The sequence below is a fragment of the Oncorhynchus tshawytscha genome, linkage group LG28 (assembly GCF_018296145.1).
Source record: "Oncorhynchus tshawytscha isolate Ot180627B linkage group LG28, Otsh_v2.0, whole genome shotgun sequence".
NCBI lineage: Eukaryota > Metazoa > Chordata > Actinopteri > Salmoniformes > Salmonidae > Oncorhynchus > Oncorhynchus tshawytscha.
This window is the reverse complement of record NC_056456.1, coordinates 44,149,369-44,175,248: the sequence shown is the minus strand read 5'-3', so window position 1 is coordinate 44,175,248 and position 25,880 is coordinate 44,149,369. Positions and strand designations below refer to the sequence as shown.

General features: G+C 51.2%; 1 protein-coding gene across 1 annotated transcript in view; it reads right to left on the bottom strand.

The window, feature by feature from the left end:
- Positions 1 to 5,808: 5,808 nt before the first annotated feature.
- The window catches only part of LOC112237438 (twisted gastrulation protein homolog 1-A), a 39,697-nt gene continuing 19,625 nt past the window's right edge, over positions 5,809 to 25,880 (bottom strand). Inside the window, exon 5 of the mRNA XM_024406031.2 lies at positions 5,809 to 6,514. Within this exon, the coding sequence (XP_024261799.1) occupies positions 6,333 to 6,514 (182 nt within the window). The 3' untranslated portion in view covers positions 5,809 to 6,332. The remainder of the gene's footprint in view (positions 6,515 to 25,880) is intronic.

Here is a 25,880-nt window from a genome sequence, read left to right as displayed (position 1 = left end):
AGAGACCAAATGAAATCTCAAAACAGCTACTGTTTCAATAGAATGACCTACCATTGCCGATGACAGTCAATCAATTGTATTTTACAAAGCCCTTTTTTACATCAGCCTATGACAGGTCACAGGTCAAGAGATACAGGGCATTCGGGAAAATATTCAAACCCCTTCCCTTTTTCCACATTCTGTTATTTTACAGCCCTGTTCTAAAATGTATTGAATTATTTTTTCCCCCCCTCAGCAATCTACACACAATAACTCATAATGACAAAGCGAAAACAGGTTTAGACATTTTTGTAAATTTATCAAAAATAAAAAAACAGAAATACCTTATTTACATAAGTATTCAGAACCTTTGCTATGAGACTCAACATTGAGCTCAGTTGCATCCTGTTTGCATTTATCATCTTTGAGATGTTTCTACAACTTGGAGTCCACCTGTGGTAAATTGAATTGATTGGACATGATTTGGAATGGCACACACCTGTGTATATAAGGTCCCACAGTTGACAGTGCATGTCAGAGCAAAAACCAAGCCATGAGGTCGAAGGAATTGTCCGTAGAGCTCCGAGACAGAATTGTGTCGAGGCTACAGATCTGGGGAAGGATACCAAAACATTTCTGCAGCTTTGAAGATCCCCAAGAACACAGTGGCCTCCATCATTCTTAAATGGAAGAAGTTTGGAACCGCCAATAGAACTGGTCACTCTGGCAAACTGAGCAATCGGGGGAGAAGGGCCTTGGTTGGGGAGATGACCAAGAACCCGATGGTCACTGTCAGAGCTCCAGAGTTCCTCTGTGGATATGGGAGAACCTTCCAGAAGGACAACCATCTCTGCAGCACCACCAATCAGGCCTTTATGGTAGACTGGCCAGTCAGAAGCCACTCCTCAGTAAAAGGCACATGACATGCCGCTTGGTGTTTACCAAAAGGCACCTAAAGGACTCTCAGACCATGAGAAACAAGATTCTCTGGTCTGATGAAATCAAGATTGAAATCTTTGGCCTGAATGCCAAGCAAAGATTCTAAATGCTAAGCATCACTTTTGAAGGAAACCTGGCACCATCCCTACGGTGAAGCATGGTGGTGGCAGTATCATGCTGTTGGGATGTTTTTCAGAGGCAGGGACTGGGAGACTAGTCAGGATCCAGGGAAATGTGAACGGAGCAAAGTACTGTCACGAGAATTTTCAATCCCAATGATGATAACTAAACAATCATTTAAGCTTTCACCAATTCCCAGAGGTTGTAAGTCTCAGGTTCAAAATAAGAATTAGGCAAAGTCTCAGATACTGCAAAAGGTTAGTTGTTCTTTATTCAGAGAGCTCTCAAGTCAAAATTGAGAACACAGTCTTTATAACACCCCCCCCCCCACACACACACATACACACACACAAACACACAACTGAATTATTCTCAATAGAAACTCCACCTTTCTTTTAGGTGGGCTGTATTGTTTTCCACAGTTCACATTCCTAGTTTATCACTTTACTACCAGCCTGGCAGTTTCTACCCGTTCCTCTCCTCCCTAGATTAGAGAGGCCTTGGAAGGGCCCTCTTTTCTGTTGTCAGTTTTCAGAGTTATAACCAAGTCATGTGTAGTTCAGTTGTCCTTTGTTTTCTCAGCTATACATTTCTCACTCTTAACTTGTCTCACACACACATTATTGGATTATAGTCTTATAATTCTAATACATTTCACACCGTTAAATATGTTTCAGGGTGGAATTCTTTAGTCATTACTTTAAACATATACTATACATATATCCTTTATCAAGTAGAGAGATCCTTGATGAAAACCTGCTCCTGAGCGCTCAGGACCTCAGACTGGGGCGAAGGTTCACCTTCCAACAGGACAACAACCCTAAGCACAAAGCCAAGACAGCTCAGGAGTAGCTTCGGGACAAGTCTCTGAATGTCCTTGATTGGCCCAGCCAGAGCCCAGACTTGAACCCGATCGAACATCTCTGGAGAGACCTGAAAATAGCTGTGTGGCAACGCTCCCCATCCAACCTGACAGAGATTGAGATGATCTGCAGAGAGAAGAATGGGAAACTCCTACAGGTGTGCCAAGCTTGAAGCCTAGCGTCATACCCAAGAAGACTCGAGGCTGTAATCGCTGCCAAATTTGCTTCAACAAAGTTCTGAGTAAAGGGTCTGAATACTTATGCAAATGTAATATTTCCAGTACTTTGGTGCGAAAAGCACGAATCAATCCCGGAACAACAGCAAAGGACCTTGTGAAGATGCTGGGAGAAACAGATACTTTTGTATCTATATCCACAGTAAAACGAGTCTTATATCAACATAACCTGAAAGGCCACTCAGCAAGGAAGAAGCCACTGCTCCAAAACCGCCATAAAAAAGGCAAACTACCGTTTGCAGCTGTACATGGGGACAAAGATCGTACTTTTTGGAGAAATGTCCTCTGTTCTGATAATACAAAAATTGAACTGTTTGGCCATAATGACCATCGTTATGTTTGGAGGAAAAAGGGGGAGGCTTGCAAGCTGAAGAACACCATCCCAACCGTGAAGCACAGGGGTGGCAGCATCACATTGTGGGGGTGCTTTGCTGCAGGAGGGACTGGTGCACTTCACAATATAGATGGCATCATGAGGGAGGAAAATGTGGATATATTGAAGCAACATCTCAAGACATCAGTCAGGAAGTTAAAGCTTGGTCGCAAATAGGTCTTCCAAATGAACAATGAGCCCAAGCATACTTCCAAAGTTTTGGCAAAATGGCTTCAGGACAACAATGTTAAGGTATTGGAGTGGCCATCACAAAGCCCTGAACTCAATCCCATAGAAAATATGTAGGCAGGACTGAAAAAGCATGTGTGAGCAAGGAGGCCTACAAACCTGACTCAGTTACACCAGCTCTGTCAGGAGAATGGGACAAAATTCACCCACTTATTGTGGGAAGCTTGTGGAAGGCTACCCGAAACGTTTGACTCAAGTTTAAGGCAATGCTACCAATACTATTTGAGTGTATGTAAACTTCTAACCCACTGGGAATGATATGAAATAAATAAAAGCTGAAATAAATCACTCTACTATTATTGAGTTTGAGTTTGAGTTTATTTTTACAGGGACAGTGCACATTAATCAACGTTTCAGTAAAAGTGCCGGTTTTAGCCAGCCGGCTAATTTTCAACCGCAGTCCCTGGGCAGGTTATTAAAAACAAATACAATATAGACAATAGCAACATAGAACAAGCAAGACATAGCAACATAGGACAAGCAAGACATAGCATACAGACAGAGCAACATAGGACAAGCAAGACGTAGCATACAGACAGAGCAACATAGAACAAAAAGCAGCAAGACAAAATTCATAAAAGCAACAAAGTGTTTCCACACCTCACAAGCTACAGACAACAGACAACATGGAGAGCGGCAACACACAGCTAGGGACCATGTTCACAAATCTGATTGACCTTTAGCCATGTCTTCAAGCATTTTGTGAAAGTGTGATATGTGGTGCAGTTATGTGTGTCTGATGGCAGTGTATTCCAGACATGGGAAGCTCTCACAGAGAATGCAGATTTACTAAAGGTGCTTTTCCTTAGGGGAACTATACAGTCACCTCTCATGGCAGACCTTGTGGATCTGCTGCCATATGTCTGGGTTTTCTGTTTAACAAAAATATTGAGTGGAGGGGAGCCAGGCCATTAAGGATATTGAATACAAGACATGCGTCGGTGTATTGCACAAGATTTTCCCAACTCAAGAGGTCATGCTTTCTAAGGATGTGACAATGTTGATGGCTATTGGGCTTCCTATCAAGCACTTTGAGAGCCTGTTTGTAGACAGGCTGAATAGGTTTTAATGTTGTACAGCAAGCTTGGGCCCAACTAGTCAAGCAGTATGTTAAGTGGGGGAGTATCATAGATTTGAAGTACAGTTTTGCTACCTCTGTAGCCAAACAATTTCGTATAAATCGGAAATTAGCTAGGTTGAATTTGGTTATTTGAATTACCTTTTTCACATGCTTTTTAAAAGAGAGGTTGGAATCAAGTATGATGCCAAGGTACTTAAAATCGGATACCACCTGGAGCTTCTCCCCTGACACATAGACATCTGGCTCAGTAGCATCTGTTGCCCTCCTTGTGAAGAACATGCAGTTTTTTTCACATTGAGATGCAAACACGAGTCACTGAGCCACTTTGTAACCTGGACCATTACAGTAGTGAGTTCTTGTGCAGCTTGTTGTTTGCTCTTTGCATGCACATATATCACTGTATCATCTGCATACATTTGAACTTCAGACCCAGTACAGACAGAAGGCAGATCATTAATGTACAGGCTGAACAGGAGGGGCCCCAGTATTGACCCTTGGGGCACGCCCACATCATAGCTACGAGTGGGCGACAGCTCATTGCTCACTCTGACACACTGAGTTCTGCCTTCAAGGTATGATTTTCATCCATCTCAAGGCATCAGGGGAAAAGTTGAACTTGGACAATTTTGTGATGAGAATCTCATGGTTAACAGTATCAAAAGCCTTCCTTAGGTCCAGAAACACAGCCCCAACAGCACCCCCTTTGTCCATCTTGGACATCTTGGACAGAAGAAAGCAGTTGGCCGTTTCTGTGGAGTGTTTCGCTCTGAAGCCAAACTGCATGGAGTGTAATGTGAAGGGGCTGTTGTTGAGGTGGGCAATCAGTTGTTCTGCTACACACTTTTCAACAACCTTTGACACCACAGGTAGTATACTAATGGGCCTGTAGTTACTCACGTTAGCAGGGTCGCCTGATTTAAAGATGGCCGTTATTATGGCCAACTTCCATACCCTTGGAAACACACCGAGACCAATAGATGTGTTGGTGACCTTAGTAATGGGGCCAATGAGTGGCTCTTTGTAGTTTTTAAGAAAGGTAGAGTCCATCCCAAACACATCTTTATTCTGACATTTCACATTCTTAAAATAAAGTGGTGATCCTAACTGACCTAAAACAGGGAATTTTTAATTCAGATTAAATGTCAGGAATTGTTAAACACTGAGATTAAATGTATTTGGCAAAGGTGTATGTAAACTTCTGACTTCAACTGTAAAGTAGTATTCAACCATATTAATAGCTAGAATATTTATATTTGATCAGATACATTTTGAAATTGGCTGTCAGCTTTTACTCGTCTTCATCGTGTCTTGTGTTGTTTATTTAACAACTACTTATACAGATCTAACAACCTCCACAGCTGTGAGGTGTTCGGTGTGATTCGATATCAATAAAGCCAGACACATCCACAGTCTACTGTTTGTTTCTGGCCAGTTAAAGCACAGCATCAGTGACAGACATACCCAACCATCTGCAAACTTCTCTGGCACTAAAAAAATCTAATAAAAATAGGAGAGGTGTCAATGTGTGCGTGCGTGTGCAGCAGTGAAAACACTACCACAGTACACACTGGTTCCATTTTGCTGAAACGCGTGTGGACCAGAATGGTGTAATAACAGGAAATGATGCGCTTCCTGTCACACTACCACTACGATTAAGAGCGGGAGACTGGACACCTAAGACACACACTGTAGTCATCTTAAAACTATAGCCAGTAACTTGGTCCCCAGCATTTCACTTTTTTATTTTTAAAGATTGGTTAGCTAGCTAACAGCCTGATTTGTTTATTGAGAAAAGAAGTGACATTTAAATGATTAAATTATACTGTGTACAAACTCTTGGTCTGAAGTAGATGTCAATCAATTCCAAAACAACACAATTTTGGTTATATATTATTAAAGTCTTGTGTGTTCTGTGAAATAACATTTATATTGTTATATTACGCCAGAGTAGAAAAAGGTTCAACTTAATACAAACCAAGTCAAACATTTTATTTGGCACGATTATTGTAAAATAAAAAACATTATCAACAAACAGCTCTAGTAAAAACATGTTTTTTTTAAAACATCTCAAATATACAACATACACAGAATAAAATAATGATAAAACAATAAATCAGTAAGAAGGAAAATATTTGACGTCATTCACTCTCATGAAAGAAAACACACATCAGAGATAAATTCAGTCAGCTAGCTCTGATGGTTACAATGAATATTGGACCGTGTCAGTCAGTCTTCTCATGTTTGGTCAGCGGTGGCAACAGAAAGTTGGGGAAGCTTAAGGGCCAAGCTAAGGGGCAAGCTAAGGGGCAAGCTAAGGGGCAAGCTAAGGGGTCCTGTCATATATGATGTACTAATACAATATTTTTTTTTTGGGGGGGGGACTAGGCTATTTTTGAGGAGGCTTCAGCATCGTGTAGCCCCTCTCTGGAGCCACCCATTGTTTTGGTCCATATTTTTGGTGCCAGTCTCCACCACCATGGAGCCATCAGTCTTCAGAACAGACAGTTCATGCACTTCACAGCCTTGCTGCCGTAGTCCAGACACTCCGGGCCGATGCACTGACAGCAGGCGTTGTGGAACCAGCGGTACTTCGACCCTCCCATCGACTCACAGTATAGTTTACACTGGCGGATGGATACGCAGTCGTCAAAGTAGACCACCGTACACATGTTATCTGGGGGACAAGGGTGGAAGGTGGAGGGATAGAGAAAAAAAAATAGGGCACTGGTCAGCTCTCGCAGTAACCACATCTTTAAAACATAAGTAGTAAATCCCATGAAAACATATTTATATCCGTAGTAAGTAGATACCTGCTAAAAGCGGTCATCATTAACCTTCGAATGTTTTCCTTAGGGTTTGCTTTTATGACTGAGGACAATGGGTGTGCTGCTAACACTAAGTGTGACCATGTGTTCTAGATTGCATCCCAATTGTCACCCTATTCCCTATGCAGTGCACTACTTTTCATTGGGCCCTGGTCAAAAGTGGTTCACTACATAGGGACTAGGGTGCCCATTGGGACGCACATCTGGTGTTTCTAATGAGTTAACAGCTGGGCACTGTGGTGGGAACCAACCAACGCTGTCATATTTAACCAATATGGGGTCTCAGGAAACTCATGAGTGCAGTGTCTTTTTTTTCTATAAGAGCTGGATCAAAGGTTCAGGACCAAACCAGAGAGAGGAGAGGAAGAGAGAAGGAAACTAGAAGGAGGAGGTAATAATAACCCAGCCAGAGAGGAGGAACGGGAGGAGAGAGAAGAGAAGAGGAGGAACGGGAGGAGAGAGAGAGAGGAGGAACGGGAGGAGCGAGAGAGAGAGAGAAGAGGAGGAACGGGAGGAGAGAGAGAAGAGGAGGAACGGGAGGAGCGAGAGAGAGAGAGAGAAGAGGAGGAACGGGAGGAGAGAGAGAGAGGAGGAACGGGAGGAGAGGAGAGAGAGAGAGGAGGAACGGGAGGAGAGAGAGAGAGGAGGAACGGGAGGAGAGAGAGAGAAGGAGGAACGGGAGGAGCGAGAGAGAGAGAGAAGAGGAGGAGGAACGGAGGAGAGAGAAGAGGAGGAACGGGAGGAACGGGAGAGAGAGAGAGAGAGAGGAGGAGGAACGGGAGGAGCGAGAGAGAAGAGGGAGGAACGGGAGGAGAGAGAGAGAGAGAGAAGAGGAGGAACGGGAGAGAGAGAGAGAAGAGGAGGAACGGGAGGAGGAGAGAGAGAAGAGGAACGGAGGAGAGAGAGAGAGAGAACGGGAGAGAAGAGGAGGAACGGGAGGAGAGAGAGAGAGAGAGAGGAGGAACGGGAGGAGAGAGAGAGAGGAGAAGAGGAGGAACGGGAGGAGAGAGAGAGAAGAGAGAGAGGAGGAACGGGAGGAGAGAGAGAAAGAGAAGAGGAGGAGGAACAGGAGGAGAGAGAGAGAAAGAGAAGAGGAGGAGAGAAACGGGAGGAGCGAGAGAGAGAGAGAGAGGAGGAGGAACGGGAGGAGCGAGAGAGAAAGAGAAGAGGAGGAGGAACGGGAGGAGAGAGAGAGAAAGAGAAGAGGAGGAGGAACGGGAGGAGAGAGAGAGAAAGAGAAGAGGAGGAACGGGAGGAGAGAGAGAGAGAGAAGAGGAGGAGGAACGGGAGGAGCGAGAGAGAGAGAAGAGGAAGAGGAGGAACGGGAGGAGAGAGAGAGAAAGAGAAGAGGAGGAACGGGAGGAGAGAGAGAGAAAGAGAAGAACGGGAGGAACGGGAGAGAAAGAGAAGAGGAGGAACGAGGAAGAGAAGAGAAGAGGAAACGGAGGAGAGAGAGAGAAAGAGAAGAGGAGGAACGGGAGGAGAGAGAGAAAGAGAAGAGGAGGAACGGGAGGAGAGAGAGAAAGAGAAGAAGAGAGGAACGGGAGGAGAGAGAGAAAGAGAAGAGGAGGAACGGGAGGAGAGAGAGAAAGAGAAGAGGAGGAACGGGAGGAGAGAGAGAAAGAGAAGAGGAGGAACGGGAGGAGAGAGAGAGAAGAGAGAAGAGGAGGAACGGGAGGAGAGAGAGAGAAGAGAAGAGGAGGAACGGGAGGAGAGAGAGAGAAGAGAAGAGGAGGAACGGGAGGAGAGAGAGAGAAAGAGAAGAGGAGGAACGGAGAGAGAGAGAGAGAGAAGAGAAGAGGAGGAACGGGAGGAGAGAGAGAAAGAGAAGAGGAGGAACGGGAGGAGAGAGAGAGAAAAGAGAAGAGGAGGAACGGGAGGAGAGAGAGAGAGGAGAAGAGGAGGAACGGGAGGAGAGAGAGAGAGAGAAAGAGAAGAGGAGGAACGGGAGGAGAGAGAGAGAAAGAGAAGAGGAGGAACGGGAGGAGAGAGAGAGAAAGAGAAGAGGAGGAACGGGAGGAGGAGAGAGAAAGAGAAGAGGAGGAACGGGAGGAGAGAGAGAGAAGAGGAGGAGGAACGGAGAGAAAGAGAGAGAGAGAAGAGAAGAGGAGGAACGGGAGGAGCGAGAGAGAGAGAGAGGAGGAGGAACGGGAGGAGAGAGAGAGAAAGAGAAGGGAGGAGGAACGGGAGGAGAGAGAGAGAAAGAGAAGAGGAGGAACGGGAGGAGAGAGAGAGAAAGAGAAGAGGAGGAACGGGAGGAGAGAGAGAGAGAGAAGAGGAGGAACGGGAGGAGAGAGAGAGAGGAGGAGAGAGAAGAGAGAAGAGGAGGAACGGGAGGAGAGAGAGAGAAAGAGAAGAGGAGGAACGGGAGAGAGAGAGAGAAAGAGAAGAGGAGGAACGGGAGGAGAGAGAGAGAAGAGAGAAGAGGAGGAACGGGAGGAGAGAGAGAGAAGAGAAGAGGAGGAACGGAGAGGAGAGAGAGAGAAGAGAAGAGGAGGAACGGGAGGAGAGAGAGAGAAAGAGAAGAGAGGAGGAGGAGGGAGAGAGAGAGAGAGAAAGAGAAGAGGAGGAGGAACGGGAGAGAGAGAGAGAAAGAGAAGAGGAGGAACGGGAGGAGAAAGAGAAGAGGAGGAACGAGAGAGAGAGAGAGAAGAGGAGGAACGGGAGGAGAGAGAGAGAGAAGAGGAGGAAACGGGAGGAGAGAGAGAGAAAGAGAAGAGGAGGAACGGGAGGAGAGAGAGAGAAAGAGAAGAGGAGGAAACGGGAGGAGAGAGAGAGAGAAGAGGAGGAACGGGAGAGAGAGAGAGAGAAGAGGAGGAACGGGAGAGAGAGAGAGAAAGAGAAGAGGAGGAACGGGAGGAGAGAGAGAGAAGAGAAGAGGAGGAACGGGAGGAGAGAGAGAGAAAGAGAAGAGGAGGAACGGGAGGAGAGAGAGAGAAAGAGAAGAGGAGGAACGGGAGGAGAGAGAGAGAGAGAAGAGGAGGAACGGGAGGAGAGAGAGAGAAGAGAAGAGGAGGAACGGGAGGAGAGAGAGAGAGAAGAGAAGAGGAACGAGGAGGAACGGAAAGAGGAGAGAACGAGAGAGAGAGAAGAGGAGGAACGGGAGGAGAGAGAGAGAAAGAGAAGAGGAGGAAGAGGAAACGGGAGGAGAGAGAGAGAAAGAGAAGAGGAGGAAGGAGGAGAGAGAGAGAAGAGAAGAGGAGGAACGGGAGGAGAGAGAGAGAGAGAGAGGAGGAACGGGAGGAGAGAGAGAGAGAGGAGGAACGGGAGGAGAGAGAGAGAGAAGAGGAGGAACGGGAGGAGAGAGAGAAAGAGAAGAGGAGGAACGGGAGGAGAGAGAGAGAGAGAGAGGAGGAACGGGAGGAGAGAGAGAGAGAGAGAGGAGGAAACGGGAGGAGAGAGAGAGAAGAGGAGGAACGGGGAGGAACGGGAGGAGAGAGAGAGAGAGAGAAGAGGAGGAACGAGAGAGAGAGAAGAGGAAACGGGAGGAGAGAGAGAGAGAGAGGAGGAGGAACGGAGGAAGAGAGAGAAAGAGAAGAGGAGGAAACGGGAGGAGAGAGAGAGAAAGAGAAGAGGAGGAACGGGAGGAGAGAGAGAAGAGAGAAGAGGAGGAGGAACGGGAGGAGAGAGAGAGAGAAGAGAAGAGGAACGGGAGGAGAGAGAGAGAAGAGAAGAGGAGGAAACGGGAGGAGAGAGAGAAAGAGAAGAGAGGAGGAACGGGAGGAGAGAGAGAGAAAGAGAAGAGGAGGAACGGGAGGAGAGAGAGAGAAGAGAAGAGGAGGAACGGGAGGAGAGAGAGAGAAAGAGAAGAGGAGGAACGGGAGGAGAAAGAGAGAGAAAGAGAGAGAGAGAGGAGGAGGAACGGGAGGAGAGAGAGAGAAGAGAAGAGGAGGAAACGGGAGGAGAGAGAGAGAAAGAGAAGAGGAGGAACGGGAGGAGAGAGAGAGAAAGAGAGGAGGAGGAACGGGAGGAGAGAGAGAGAGAGAAGAGGAGGAACGGGAGGAAGGGAGAGAAGAGAGAGAGAGAGAAGAGAGAGGAGGAACGGGAGGAGAGAGAGAGAAGAGAAGAGGAGGAACGGGAGGAGAGAGAGAGAAAGAGAAGAGGAGGAACGGGAGGAGAGAGAGAGAAAGAGGAGGAACGGGAGGAGAGAGAGAGAAAGAGAAGAGGAGGAACGGGAGGAGAGAGAGAGAGAGAAGAGGAGGAACGGGAGGAGAGAGAGAGAAAGAGAAGAGGAGGAACGGGAGGAGAGAGAGAGAGAGAGAGGAGGAACGGGAGGAGAGAGAGAGAGAGAGAAGGGAGGAACGGGAGGAGAGAGAGAGAGAGAAGAGGAGGAACGGGAGGAGAGAGAGAGAAAGAGAAGAGGAGGAACGGGAGGAGAGAGAGAGAGAGAGAGAGGAGGAACGGGAGGAGAGAGAGAGAGAGAGAAGAGGAGGAACGGGAGGAGAGAGAGAAAGAGAAGAGGAGGAAACGGGAGGAGAGAGAGAGAAAGAGAAGAGGAGGAACGGGAGGGAGGAGAGAGAGAAGAGAAGAGGAGGAACGGGAGGAGAGAGAGAGGAGAGAGAGAGAGGAGGAACGGGAGGAGAGAGAGAGAAGAGAAGAGGAGGAACGGGAGGAGAGAGAGAAAGAGAAGAGGAGGAACGGGAGGAGAGAGAGAGAAAGAGAAGAGGAGGAGGAGAGAGAGAGAGAGAGAAAGAGAAGAGGAAACGGGAGGAGAGAGAGAGAAGAGAGAAGAGGAGGAACGGAGGAGAGAGAGAGAAAGAGAAGAGGAGGAACGGGAGGAGAGAGAGAGAAAGAGAAGAGGAGGAACGGGAGGAGAGAGAGAGAAAGAGAAGAGGAGGAACGGAGGAGAGAGAGAGAAGAGGAGGAACGGGAGGAGAGAGAGAGAAGAGAAGAGGAGGAGGGAGAGAGAGAGAAAGAGAAGAGGAGGAACGGGAGGAGCGAGAGAGAAAGAGAAGAGAGAGGAGAACGGGAGGAGAGAGAGAGAAAGAGAAGAGGAGGAACGGAGGAGGAGAGAGAAAGAGAAGAGGAGGAACGGGAGGAGAGAGAGAGAGAAGAGGAGGAACGGGAGGAGAGAGAGAGAGAGAAGAGGAGGAACGGGAGGAGAGAGAGAGAAAGAGAAGAGGAGGAACGGGAGGAGAGAGAGAGAGAAGAGGAGGAACGGGAGGAGAGAGAGAGAAGAGAGGAGGAACGGGAGGAGAGAGAGAGAAAGAGAAGAGGAGGAACGGGAGGAGAGAGAGAGAAGAGAAGAGGAGGAACGGGAGGAGAGAGAGAAAGAGAAGAGGAGGAACGGGAGGAGAGAGAGAGAAAGAGAAGAGGAGGAACGGAGGAGAGAGAGAAAGAGAAGAGGAGGAACGGGAGGAGAGAGAGAGAAGAGAGGAGGAACGGGAGGAGAGAGAGAGAAGAGGAGGAACGGGAGGAGAGAGAGAGAAAGAGGAGGAACGGGAGGAGAGAGAGAGAAGAAGAGGAGGAACGGGAGGAGAGAGAGAGAAAGAGAAGAGGAGGAACGGAGGAGAGAGAGAGAGAGAAGAGGAGGAACGGGAGGAGAGAGAGAGAGAGAAGAGGAAGAGGAGGAACGGGAGGAGAGAGAGAGAAAGAGAAGAGGAGGAACGGGAGGAGAGAGAGAGAGAGAGGAAAGGAACGGAGGAGAGAGAGAGAAGAGGAGGAACGGGAGGAGAGAGAGAGAAGAGAGGAGGAACGGGAGGAGAGAGAAAGAGAAGAGGAGGAACGGGAGGAGAGAGAGAGAAGAGGAGGAACGGGAGGAGAGAGAGAGAAGAGAGGAAGAGGAGGAAAGAGAAGAGGAGGAACGGAGGAGAGAGAGAAAAGAAGAGGAGGAACGGGAGGAGAGAGAGAGAAAGAGAAGAGGAGGAACGGAGGAGAGAGAGAAAGAGAAGAAGAGGAACGGGAGGAGAGAGAGAGAGAAGAGGAGGAACGGGAGGAGAGAGAGAAGAGAAGAGGAGGAACGGGAGGAGAGAGAGAGAGAGAAGAGGAGGAACGGGAGGAGAGAGAGAAAGAGAAGAGGAGGAACGGGAGGAGAGAGAGAGAGAAGAGGAGGAACGGGAGGAGAGAGAGAGAGAGAGAAGAGGAGGAACGGGAGGAGAGAGAGAGAGAAGAGGAGGAACGGGAGGAGAGAGAGAAAGAGAAGAGGAGGAACGGGAGGAGAGAGAGAGAAGAGAAGAGGAAACGGGAGGAGAGAGAGAGAGAGAAGAGGAGGAACGGGAGGAGAGAGAGAGAGAGAGAAGAGGAGGAACGGGAGGAGAGAGAGAGAAGAGAAGAGGAGGAACGGGAGGAGAGAGAGAGAAGAGAAGAGGAGGAAGAGGAGAACGGGAGAGAGAGAAAGAGAAGAGGAGGAACGGGAGAGAGAGAGAAAGAGAAGAGGAGGAACGGGAGGAGAGAGAGAAAGAGAAGAGGAGGAACGGGAGGAGAGAGAGAGAAAGAGAAGAGGAGGAACGGGAGGAGAGAGAGAGAGAAAGAGAAGAGGAGGAACGGGAGGAGAGAGAGAGAAAGAGAAGAGGAGGAACGGGAGGAGAGAGAGAAAGAGAAGAGGAGGAACGGGAGGAGAGAGAGAAAGAGAAGAGGAGGAACGGGAAGGAGAGAGAGAGAAAGAGAAGAGGAGGAACGGGAGGAGAGAGAGAGAGAAGAGGAGGAACGGGAGAGAGAGAAAGAGAAGAGGAGAACGGGGAGGAACGGGAGGAGAGAGAGAGGAGGAACGAGAAGAGGAGGAACGGGAGGAGAGAGAGAAAGAGAAGAGGAGGAACGGGAGGAGAGAGAGAGAAGAGAAGAGGAGGAACGGGAGGAGAGAGAGAAAGAGAAGAGGAGGAACGGGAGGAGAGAGAGAAAGAGAAGAGGAGGAACGGGAGGAGAGAGAGAGAAAGAGGAGGAACGGGAGGAGAGAGAGAGAGAGAGAGGAGGAACGGGAGGAGAGAGAGAGAAGAGAAGAGGAAACGGGAGGAGAGAGAGAGAAAGAGAAGAGGAGGAACGGGAGGAGAGAGAGAGAAGAGAAGAGGAGGAACGGGAGGAGAGAGAGAGAGAAGAGAGGAACGGGAGGAGGAACGAGAAGAGGAGAGAACGGAGAGAGAGAGAGAGGAACGGGAGGAGAGAGAGAGAAGAGAAGAGGAGGAACGGGAGGAGAGAGAGAGAAGAGAAGAGGAGGAACGGGAGGAGAGAGAGAGAAAGAGAAGAGGAGGAACGGGAGGAGAGAGAGAGAAAGAGAAGAGGAGGAACGGGAGGAGAGAGAGAGAGAAGAGGAGGAACGGGAGGAGAGAGAGAGAGAAGAGGAGGAACGGGAGGAGAGAGAGAGAGAGAAGAGGAAACGGGAGGAGAGAGAGAAAGAGAAGAGGAGGAACGGGAGGAGAGAGAGAGAAAGAGAAGAGGAGGAACGGGAGGAGAGAGAGAGAAAGAGAAGAGGAGGAACGGGAGGAGAGAGAGAGAAAGAGAAGAGGAGGAACGGGAGGAGAGAGAGAGAAAGAGAAGAGGAGGAACGGGAGGAGAGAGAGAGAAAGAGAAGAGGAGGAACGGGAGGAGAGAGAGAGAAAGAGAAGAGGAGGAACGGGAGGAGAGAGAGAAAGAGAAGAGGAGGAACGGGAGGAGAGAGAGAGAAGAGAAGAGGAGGAACGGGAGGAGAGAGAGAGAGAGAAGAGGAGGAACGGGAGGAGAGAGAGAGAAGAGAAGAGGAGGAACGGGAGGAGAGAGAGAGAAAGAGAAGAGGAGGAACGGGAGGAGAGAGAGAAAGAGAAGAGGAGGAACGGGAGGAGAGAGAGAAAGAGAAGAGGAGGAACGGGAGGAGAGAGAGAGAAAGAGAAGAGGAGGAACGGGAGGAGAGAGAGAGAAGAGAGAGAGAGAGAGGAACGGGAGGAGAGAGAGAGAAAGAGAAGAGGAGGAACGGGAGGAGAGAGAGAGAAAGAGAAGAGGAGGAACGGGAGGAGAGAGAGAGAAAGAGAAGAGGAGGAACGGGAGGAGAGAGAGAGAAAGAGAAGAGGAGGAACGGGAGGAGAGAGAGAAAGAGAAGAGGAGGAACGGGAGGAGAGAGAGAAAGAGAAGAGGAGGAACGGAGGAGAGAGAGAAAGAGAGAGGAGGAACGGAGGAGAGAGAGAAAGAGAAGAGGAGGAACGGGAGGAGAGAGAGAGAGAGAGAAGAGGAGGAACGGGAGGAGAGAGAGAGAAGAGGAGGAAACGGGAGGAGAGAGAGAGAGAAGAGAGAGGAACGGGAGGAGAGAGAGAGAAAGAGGAGGAACGGGAGGAGAGAGAGAGAAGAGAGAGGGAGGAACGGAGAGAGAGAGAGAGAGAGAGAAGGAGGAACGGAGGAGAGAGAGAGAGAAGAGGAGGAACGGGAGGAGAGAGAGAAAGAGAAGAGGAGGAACGGGAGGAGAGAGAGAGAGAGAGAAGAGGAGGAACGGGAGGAGAGAGAGAGAGAGAGGAGGAACGGGAGGAGAGAGAGAGAAGAGAGGAGGAACGGGAGGAGAGAGAGAAAGAGAAGAGGAGGAACGGGAGGAGAGAGAGAAAGAAAGAGAGAACGGGAGGAAGAGAGAAAGAGAAGAGGAGGAACGGGAGGAGAGAGAGAAAGAGAAGAGGAGGAACGGGAGGAGAGAGAGAGAAAGAGAAGAGGAGGAACGGGAGGAGAGAGAGAAAGAGAAGAGGAGGAACGGGAGGAGAGAGAGAGAGAGAGAGGAGGAACGGGAGGAGAGAGAGAGAAGAAGAGGAGGAACGGGAGGAGAGAGAGAAAGAGAAGAGGAGGAACGGGAGGAGAGAGAGAGAGAAGAGGAGGAACGGAGGAGAGAGAGAGAAAGAGAAGAGGAGGAACGGGAGGAGAGAGAGAGAGAAGAGGAGGAACGGGAGGAGAGAGAGAGAAAGAGAAGAGGAGGAACGGGAGGAGAGAGAGAGAAGAGGAGGAACGGGAGGAGAGAGAGAGAGAAGAGGAGGAACGGGAGGAGAGAGAGAGAGAGAAGAGGAGGAACGGGAGGAGAGAGAGAGAGAGAGAAGAGGAGGAACGGGAGGAGAGAGAGAGAAAGAGAAGAGGAGGAACGGGAGGAGAGAGAGAGAAAGAAGAGGAGGAACGGGAGGAGAGAGAGAGAGAGAAGAGGAGGAACGGGAGGAGAGAGAGAGAAAGAGAAGAGGAGGAACGGGAGGAGAGAGAGAGAAGAGAGGAGGAACGGGAGGAGAGAGAGAGAGAAGAGGAGGAACGGGAGGAGAGAGAGAGAAGAGAAGAGGAGGAACGGGAGGAGAGAGAGAGAGAGAAGAGGAGGAACGGGAGGAGAGAGAGAGGAGGAACGAGAGAGGAGGAACGGGAGGAGAGAGAGAGAGAGAAGAGGAGGAACGGGAGGAGAGAGAGAGAAGAGAAGAGGAGGAACGGGAGGAGAGAGAGAGAAAGAGAAGAGGAGGAACGGGAGGAGAGAGAGAGAAAGAGAAGAGGAGGAACGGGAGGAGAGAGAGAGAGAAGAAGAGGAGGAACGGGAGGAGAGAGAGAGAGAAGAGGAGGAACGGAGGAGAGAGAGAGAAAGAGGAGGAACGGGAGAGAGAGAGAGAGAGAGAGAGAGGAACGGAGGAGAGAGAGAGAAGAGGAGGAACGGGAGGAGAGAGAGAGAAAGAGAAGAGGAAACGGGAGGAGAGAGAGAGAAGAAGGGAGGAACGGGAGGAGAGAGAGAGAGAAGAGGAGGAACGGGAGAGAGAGAGAGAAAGAGAAGAGGAGGAAGGAGGAGAGAGAGAGAGAGAAGAGGAGGAACGGGAGGAGAGAGAGAGAGAGAAGAGGAGGAACGGGAGGAGAGAGAGAGAAAGAGAAGAGGAGGAACGGAGAGGAGAGAGGAGAGAGAGAAGAGGAGGAACGGGAGGAGAGAGAGAGAGAGAAGAGGAGGAACGGGAGGAGAGAGAGAGAAAGAGAAGAGGAGGAACGGGAGGAGAGAGAGAAAGAGAAGAGGAGGAACGGGAGGAGAGAGAGAAAGAGAAGAGGGAGGAACGGGAGGAGAGAGAGAGAAAGAGAAGAGGAGGAACGGGAGGAGAGAGAGAGAGAGAAGAGGAGGAACGAGAAGGAGGAACGGGAGAGAGAGAGAAAGAGAAGAGGAGGAACGGGAGGAGAGAGAGAGAGAGAGAAGAGGAGGAACGGGAGAGAGAGAGAGAGAGAGAGGAGGAACGGGAGGAGAGAGAGAGAGAGAAGAGGAGGAACGGGAGGAGAGAGAGAAAGAGAAGAGGAGGAACGGGAGGAGAGAGAGAGAAAGAGAGAGGAGGAACGGAGGAGAGGAGGAGAGAGAGAGAGAAGAGGAGGAACGGGAGGAGAGAGAGAGAGAGAAGGAGGAACGGGAGGAGAGAGAGAGAGAGAAGAGGAGGAACGAGGAGAGAGAGAGAAAGAGAAGAGGAGGAACGGGAGGAGAGAGAGAAAGAGAAGAGGAGGAACGGGAGGAGAGAGAGAGAGAGAGAAGAGGAGGAACGGGAGGAGAGAGAGAGAGAGAAGAGGAGGAACGGGAGGAGAGAGAGAGAGAAGAGGAGGAACGGGAGGAGAGAGAGAGAGAAGAGGAGGAACGGGAGGAGAGAGAGAGAAGAGAAGAGGAGGAACGGGAGGAGAGAGAGAGAAGAGAAGAGGAGGAACGGGAGGAGAGAGAGAGAGAGAAGAGGAGGAACGGGGAGGAGAGAGAGAGAGGAACGAGAGAGAGAGAGAAGAGGAAACGGGAGGAGAGAGAGAGAGAAGAGGAGGAACGGGAGGAGAGAGAGAAAGAGAAGAGGAGGAACGGGAGGAGAGAGAGAGAAGAGAAGAGGAGGAACGGGAGGAGAGAGAGAAAGAGAAGAGGAACGGGAGAGAGAGAGAGAAGAGGAGGAACGGGAGAGAGAGAGAGAGAAGAGGAGGAACGGGAGGAGAGAGAGAGAGAAGAGGAGGAACGGGAGGAGAGAGAGAGAGAAAGAGGAGGAGGAACGGGAGGAGAGAGAGAAAGAGAAGAGGAGGAACGGGAGGAGAGAGAGAGAAAGAGAAGAGGAGGAACGGGAGGAGAGAGAGAGAAGAGAAGAGGAGGAACGGGAGGAGAGAGAGAAAGAGAAGAGGAGGAACGGAGGAGAGAGAGAAAGAGAAGAGGAGGAACGGGAGGAGAGAGAGAGAAAGAGGAGGAACGGGAGGAGAGAGAGAGAAGAGAGGAAACGGGAGGAGAGAGAGAGAAGAGGAGGAACGGGAGGAGAGAGAGAAAGAGAAGAGGAGGAACGGGAGGAGAGAGAGAGAGAGAGAGAGGAACGGGAGGAGAGAGAGAGAAGAGAGGAGGAACGGGAGGAGAGAGAGAGAGAAGAGGAGGAACGGGAGGAGAGAGAGAAAAGAGAGAGGAGGAACGGGAGGAGAGAGAGAGAGAGAAGAGGAAACGGGAGGAGAGAGAGAGAGAAGAGGAGGAACGGGAGGAGAGAGAGAGAGAAGAGGAGGAACGGGAGGGAGAGAGAGAAGAGGAAACGGGAGGAGAGAGAGAGAGAAGAGGAGGAACGGGAGGAGAGAGAGAGAAGAGAAGAGGAGGAACGGGAGGAGAGAGAGAAAGAGAAGAGGAGGAACGGGAGGAGAGAGAGAAGAGAAGAGGAGGAACGGGAGGAGAGAGAGAGAAGAGAGAAGAGGAGGAACGGGAGGAGAGAGAGAAAGAGAAGAGGAGGAACGGGAGGAGAGAGAGAGAAGAGGAGGAACGGGAGGAGAGAGAGAGAAAGAGAAGAGGAACGGAACGGGAGGAGAGAGAGAGAAGAGAAGAGGAGGAACGGGAGGAGAGAGAGAAAGAGAAGAGGAGGAACGGGAGGAGAGAGAGAAAGAGAAGAGGAGGAACGGGAGGAGAGAGAGAGAGAAGAGGAGGAACGGGAGGAGAGAGAGAGAGAGAAGAGGAGGAACGGGAGGAGAGAGAGAGAAGAGGAGGAACGGGAGAGAGAGAGAGAGAAAGAGAGAACGGAGGAACGAGAGAAGAGGAGGAACGGGAGAAAGAGAAGAGGAGGAACGGGAGGAGAGAGAGAGAAGAGAAACGAGGAGAACGGAAGAGGAGAGAGAGAGAGAGAAGAGAGAACGGGAGGAACGAGAGAGAGAGAGAGAGAGGAACGGGAGGAGAGAGAGAGAAGAGAAGAGGAAACGGGAGGAGAGAGAGAGAGAGAAGAGGAGGAACGGGAGGAGAGAGAGAGAAAGAGAAGAGGAAACGGGAGGAGAGAGAGAGAAGAGAAGAGGAGGAACGGGAGGAGAGAGAGAGAGAGAGAGAGGAGGAACGGGAGGAGAGAGAGAGAGAAGAGGAGGAACGGGAGGAGAGAGAGAAAGAGAAGAGGAGGAACGGGAGGAGAGAGAGAGAGAAGAGGAGGAACGGGAGGAGAGAGAGAGAAGAGGAGGAACGGGAGGAGAGAGAGAGAAAGAGAAGAGGAGGAACGGGAGGAGAGAGAGAGAGAGAGAAGAGGAGGAACGGGAGAGAGAGAAAGAGAAGAGGAGAGAGAGAGAGAGAGAAGAGGAGGAACGGGAGGAGAGAGAGAGAGAGAGAGGAGGAACGGAGGAGAGAGAGAGAGAGAGAGAGGAAACGGGAGGAGAGAGAGAGAAGAGAAGAGGAGGAACGGGAGGAGAGAGAGAGAGAAGAGGAGGAGAAGGAGGAGAGAGAGAGAGAAGAGAGAGGAAACGGGAGGAGAGAGAGAGAGAGAGAGAGGAGGAACGGGAGGAGAGAGAGAGAAGAGGAGGAACGGGAGGAGAGAGAGAGAGAGAGAAGAGGAGGAACGGAGGAGAGAGAGAGAGAGAAGAGGAGGAACGGGAGAGAGAGAGAGAGAAGAGGAGGAAGAGAAAGAGAGAGAGAGAAAGAGAAGAGGAGGAACGGGAGGAGAGAGAGAGAAGAGAAGAGGAGGAACGGGAGGAGAGAGAGAGAGAGAAGAGGAGGAACGGGAGGAGAGAGAGAAAGAGAAGAGGAGGAACGGGAGGAGAGAGAGAGAGAGAAGAGGAGGAACGGGAGGAGAGAGAGAGAGAAGAGGAGGAACGGGAGGAGAGAGAGAGAGAGAAGGGAGGAACGGAGGAGAGAGAGAGAGAGAGGAGGAACGGGAGGAGAGAGAGAGAGAGAAGAGGAGGAACGGGAGGAGAGAGAGAGAGAGAGAGGAGGAACGGGAGGAGAGAGAGAGAAGAGAAGAGGAGGAACGGGAGGAGAGAGAGAGAAAGAGAAGAGGAGGAACGGGAGGAGAGAGAGAGAGAAGAGAGGAGGAACGGGAGGAGAGAGAGAGAGAGAAGAGGAGGAACGGGAGGAGAGAGAGAAAGAGAAGAGGAGGAACGGGAGAGAGAGAGAGAAGAGGAGGAACGGGAGGAGGAGAGAAGAAGAGGAGGAACGGGAGGAGAGAGAGAGAAGAGGAGGAACGGGAGGAGAGAGAGAAAGAGAAGAGGAGGAACGGGAGGAGAGAGAGAAAGAGAAGAGGAGGAACGGGAGGAGAGAGAGAAAGAGAAGAGGAGGAACGGGAGGAGAGAGAGAAAGAGAAGAGGAGGAACGGGAGGAGAGAGAGAGAGGAAACGAGAAGAGAGAGAGAAGAGGAGGAACGGGAGGAGAGAGAGAAAGAGAAGAGGAGGAACGGGAGGAGAGAGAGAGAGAAGAGAGGAACGGGAGGAGAGAGAGAGAGAAGAGGAGGAGAAAGAGGAACGGGAGGAGAGAGAGAAAAGAGAAGAGGAGGAACGGGAGGAGAGAGAGAAAGAGAAGAGAGGAGAGGAACGGGAGGAGAGAGAGAGAGAGAGAGGAGGAACGGGAGGAGAGAGAGAGAAAGAGAAGAGGAGGAACGGGAGGAGAGAGAGAGAAGAGGAGGAACGGGAGGAGAGAGAGAGAGAAGAGGAGGAACGGGAGGAGAGAGAGAGAGAAGAGGAGGAACGGGAGGAGAGAGAGAGAAGAGAAGAGGAGGAACGGGAGGAGAGAGAGAGAAAGAGAAGAGGAGGAACGGGAGGAGAGAGAGAGAGAGAGAAGAGGAGGAACGGGAGGAGAGAGAGAGAGAGAGAGAGGAGGAACGGGAGGAGAGAGAGAGAGAAGAGGAGGAACGGGAGGAGAGAGAGAGAGAAGAGGAGGAACGGGAGGAGAGAGAGAGAGAGAGAGGAGGAACGGGAGGAGAGAGAGAGAAGAGGAGGAACGGGAGGAGAGAGAGAGAAGAGGAGGAAACGGGAGGAGAGAGAGAGAAGAGGAGGAACGGGAGGAGAGAGAGAGAAGAGAAGAGGAGGAACGGGAGGAGAGAGAGAAAAGAGAAGAGGAGGAACGGGAGGAGAGAGAGAAGAGAGAAGAGGAGAACGGGAGGAGAGAGAAGAGGAGGAACGAGAGAGAGAGAGAAGAGGAGGAACGGGAGGAGAGAGAGAGAAGAGAGGAACGGGAGGAGCGGAGAGAGAGAGAGAGAGAAGAGGAGGAACGGGAGGAGAGAGAGAGAGAGAGAAGAGGAGGAACGGGAGGAGAGAGAGAGAGAGAAGAGGAGGAACGGGAGGAGAGAGAGAGAGAGAAGAGGAGGAACGGGAGGAGAGAGAGAGAGAGAGGAGGAACGGGAGGAGAGAGAGAGAGAGAGAAGAGGAGGAACGGGAGGAGAGAGAGAGAGAGAAGAGGAGGAACGGGAGGAGAGAGAGAGAAAAGAGAAGAGGAGGAACGGGAGGAGAGAGAGAGAGAAGAGGAGGAACGGGAGGAGAGAGAGAGAGAAGAGGAGGAACGGGAGGAGAGAGAGAGAGAGAAGAGGAGGAACGGGAGGAGAGAGAGAGAAGAGAAGAGGAGGAACGGGAGGAGAGAGAGAGAGAGAGAAGAGGAGGAACGGGAGGAGAGAGAGAGAAGAAAGAGAAGAGGAGGAACGGAGGAGAGAGAGAAAGAGAAGAGGAGGAACGGGAGGAGAGAGAGAGAAGAGAGAGAGGAGGAACGGGAGGAGAGAGAGAGAAAGAGAAGAGGAGGAACGGGAGGAGAGAGAGAGAGAGAAGAGGAGGAGAACGGGAGGAGAGAGAGAGAGAGGAGGAACGGGAGGAGAGAGAGAGAGAGAAGAGGAGGAACGGGAGAGAGAGAAACGGAGGAGAGAGAGAAAGAGAAGAGGAGGAACGGGAGGAGAGAGAGGAGAGAGAGAGAAGAGGAGGAACGGGAGGAGAGAGAGAGAGAGAAGAGGAGGAACGGGAGGAGAGAGAGAGAAGAGAAGAGGAGGAACGAGGAGAGAGAGAGAGAGAGAAGAGGAGGAACGGGAGGAGAGAGAGAGAAAGAGAAGAGGAGGAACGGGAGGAGAGAGAGAGAGAGAGAAGAGGAGGAACGGAGGAGAGAGAGAAAGAGAGAGAGGAACGGGAGGAGAGAGAGAGAGAGAGAGGAGGAACGGGAGGAGAGAGAGAGAGAAGAGGAGGAACGGGAGGAGCGAGAGAGAAAGAGAAGAGGAGGAACGGAGAGGAGAGAGAGAAAGAGAAGAGGAGGAAACGGGAGGAGAGAGAGAGAAAGAGAAGAGGAGGAACGGGAGGAGAGAGAGAGAAGAGAGGAGGAGGAACGGGAGGAGAGAGAGAGAAAGAGAAGAGGAGGAACGGGAGGAGAGAGAGAGAAAGAGAAGAGGAGGAACGGGAGGAGAGAGAGAGAAAGAGAAGAGGAGGAACGGGAGGAGAGAGAGAGAAAGAGAAGAGGAGGAACGGGAGGAGAGAGAGAGAGAGAGAAGAGGAGGAACGGGAGGAGAGAGAGAGAGAAGAGGAGGAACGGGAGGAGAGAGAGAGAGAGAGAAGAGGAGGAACGGGAGGAGAGAGAGAGAAAGAGAGGAAGGAGGAGGAGAAGGAGGAGAGAGAGAAAGAGAAGAGGAGGAACGGGAGGAGAGAGAGAGAGAGAGGAGGAACGGGAGGAGAGAGAGAGAGAGAAGAGGAGGAACGGGAGGAGAGAGAGAGAAGAGAGAAGAGGAGGAACGGGAGGAGAGAGAGAGAAAGAGAAGAGGAGGAACGGGAGGAGAGAGAGAGAGAGAAGAGGAGGAACGGGAGGAGAGAGAGAGAGAAGAGGAGGAACGGGAGGAGAGAGAGAGAGAAGAGAAGAGGAGGAACGGGAGGAGAGAGAGAGAAGAGAAGAGGAGGAACGGGAGGAGAGAGAGAGAGAGAGAGAAGAGGAGGAACGGGAGGAGAGAGAGAGAGAGAGAAGAGGAGGAACGGGAGGAGAGAGAGAGAGAGGAGGAACGGGAGGAGAGAGAGAGAAGAGAAGAGGAGGAACGGGAGGAGAGAGAGAGAGAGAAGAGAGGAACGGAGGAGAGAAGAGGAGGAACGGGAGGAGAGAGAGAGAAAGAGAAGAGGAGGAACGGGAGGAGAGAGAGAGAAAGAGAAGAGGAGGAACGGGAGGAGAGAGAGAGAGAAAGAGAAGAGGAGGAACGGGAGGAGAGAGAGAGAAAGAGAGAGAGGAACGGGAGGAGAGAGAGAGAGAAAGAGAAACGAGGAGGAAGAGGAGGAGAGAGAGAAGAGAGAAGAGGAGGAACGGGAGGAGAGAGAGAGAAGAGAAGAGGAGGAACGGGAGGAGAGAGAGAAAGAGAAGAGGAGGAACGGGAGGAGAGAGAGAGAGAGAAGAGGAGGAACGGGAGGAGAGAGAGAGAAGAGAGAAGAGGAGGAACGGGAGGAGAGAGAGAGAAAGAGAAGAGGAGGAACGGGAGGAGAGAGAGAGAAGAGAAGAGGAGGAACGGGAGGAGAGAGAGAGAAAGAGAAGAGGAGGAACGGGAGGAGAGAGAGAGAAAGAGAAGAGGAGGAACGGGAGGAGAGAGAGAGAAGAGAAGAGGAGGAACGGAGGAGGAGAGAGAGAGAGAAGAGGAGGAACGGGGAGAGAGAGAGAGAGAAGAGGAGGAACGGGAGAGAGAGAGAAAGAGAAGAGGAGGAACGGGAGGAGAGAGAGAAAGAGAAGAGGAGGAACGGGAGGAGAGAGAGAAAGAGAAGAGGAGGAACGGGAGGAGAGAGAGAAAGAGAAGAGGAACGGGAGAGAGAGAGAAGAGAAGAGGAGGAACGGGAGGAGAGAGAGAGAAAGAGAAGAGGAGGAACGGGAGGAGAGAGAGAGAGAGAAGAGGAGGAACGGGAGGAGAGAGAGAGAGAGAGAAGAGGAGGAACGGGAGGAGAGAGAGAGAAAGAGAAGAGGAGGAACGGGAGGAGAGAGAGAGAAAGAGAAGAGGAGGAACGGGAGGAGAGAGAGAGAGAGAGAGGAGGAACGGGAGGAGAGAGAGAGAGAAGAGGAGGAACGGGAGGAGAGAGAGAGAAGAGGAGGAACGGGAGGAGAGAGAGAGAGAGAGAGGAGGAAACGGGAGGAGAGAGAGAGAAGAGAAGAGGAGGAACGGAGAGAGAGAGAGAGAAGAGGAGGAACGGGAGGAGAGAGAGAGAGAAGAGGAACGGGGAGGAGAGAGAGAGAAGAGGAGGAACGGGAGGAGAGAGAGAGAAGAGGAGGAACGGGAGGAGAGAGAGAGAAGAAGGGAGGAACGGGAGGAGAGAGAGAAAAGAAGAGGAGGAACGGGAGGAGAGAGAGAGAGAGAGAAGAGGAGGAACGGGAGGAGAGAGAGAGAGAGAGAGGAGGAACGGGAGGAGAGAGAGAGAGAAAGAGGAGGAACGGGAGGAGAGAGAGAAAGAGAAGAGGAGGAACGGGAGGAGAGAGAGAGAGAAGAGGAGGAACGGGAGGAGAGAGAGAGAAAGAGAAGAGGAGGAACGGGAGGAGAGAGAGAGAGAAAAGAGAAGAGGAGGAACGGGAGGAGAGAGAGAAAGAGAAGAGGAGGAACGGGAGGAGAGAGAGAAAGAGAAGAGGAGGAACGGGAGGAGAGAGAGAGAGAGAAGAAGAGGAGGAACGGGAGGAGAGAGAGAGAGAAGAGGAGGAACGGGAGGAGAGAGAGAGAGAGAGAAGAGGAGGAACGGGAGGAGAGAGAGAGAGAAGAGGAGGAACGGGAGGAGAGAGAGAGAAAGAGAAGAGGAGGAACGGGAGGAGAGAGAGAGAGAGAAGAGGAGGAACGGGAGGAGAGAGAGAGAGAGAGAAGAGGAGGAACGGGAGGAGAGAGAGAGAAGAGAAGAGGAGGAACGGGAGGAGAGAGAGAGAGAGAGGAGGAACGGGAGGAGAGAGAGAGAGAGAAGAGGAGGAACGGGAGGAGAGAGAGAGAGAAGAGGAGGAACGGGAGGAGAGAGAGAGAGAGAAGAGGAGGAACGGGAGGAGAGAGAGAGAAGAGGAGGAGGAACGAAGAGAGGAACGGGAGAGAGAGAGAGAGAAGGGAGGAACGGGAGGAGAGAGAGAGAAAGAGAAGAGGAAACGGGAGGAGAGAGAGAGAGAAGAGGAGGAACGGGAGGAGAGAGAGAGAAGAGAAACGGGAGGAGCGAGAGAGAGAGAAGAGGAGGAACGGGAGGAGAGAGAGAGAGAAGAGGAGGAACGGGAGGAGAGAGAGAGAAGAGGAGGAACGGGAGGAGAGAGAGAGAAGAGAGAGGAGGAACGGGAGGAGAGAGAGAAAGAGAAGAGGAGGAACGGGAGGAGAGAGAGAAAGAGAAGAGGAGGAACGGGAGGAGAGAGAGAGAGAGAGGAGGAACGGGAGGAGAGAGAGAGAGAAGAGGAGGAACGGGAGGAGAGAGAGAGAGAAGAGGAGGAACGGGAGGAGAGAGAGAGAAGAGAAGAGGAGGAACGGGAGGAGAGAGAGAGAGAAGAGGAGGAACGGGAGGAGAGAGAGAGAAGAAGAGGAGGAACGGGAGGAGAGAGAGAGAAAGAGAAGAGGAGGAACGGGAGGAGAGAGAGAGAGAGAAGAGGAGGAACGGGAGGAGAGAGAGAGAAGAGGAGGAACGGGAGGAGAGAGAGAAAGAGAAGAGGAGGAACGGGAGGAGAGAGAGAAGAGGAGAACGAGAGAGAGAGAGAAGAGGAGAAGGAAACGGAGAGAGAGAGAGAGAGAGAAGAGGAGGAACGGGAGGAGAGAGAGAGAAGAGGAGGAACGGGAGGAGAGAGAGAGAGAAGAGGAGGAACGGGAGGAGAGAGAGAGAGAAGAGGGAGGAAGGGAGGAGAGAGAGAGAGAGAGAGAGGAGGAACGGGAGAGAGAGAGAGAGAGAGAGAGAGAGAAAGAGAAGAGGAGGAACGGGAGGAGAGAGAGAGAGAGAGAAGAGAAGAGGAGGAACGGGAGGAGAGAGAGAGAGAGAGAAGAGGAGGAACGGGAGGAGAGAGAGAGAGAGAGAAGAGGAGGAACGGGAGGAGAGAGAGAGAGAGAAGAGGAGGAACGGGAGGAGAGAGAGAGAGAAGAGGAGGAACGGGAGGAGAGAGAAGAGAAGAGGAGGAACGGGAGGAGAGAGAGAGAGAGAAGAGGAGGAACGGGAGGAGAGAGAGAGAGAGAGAAG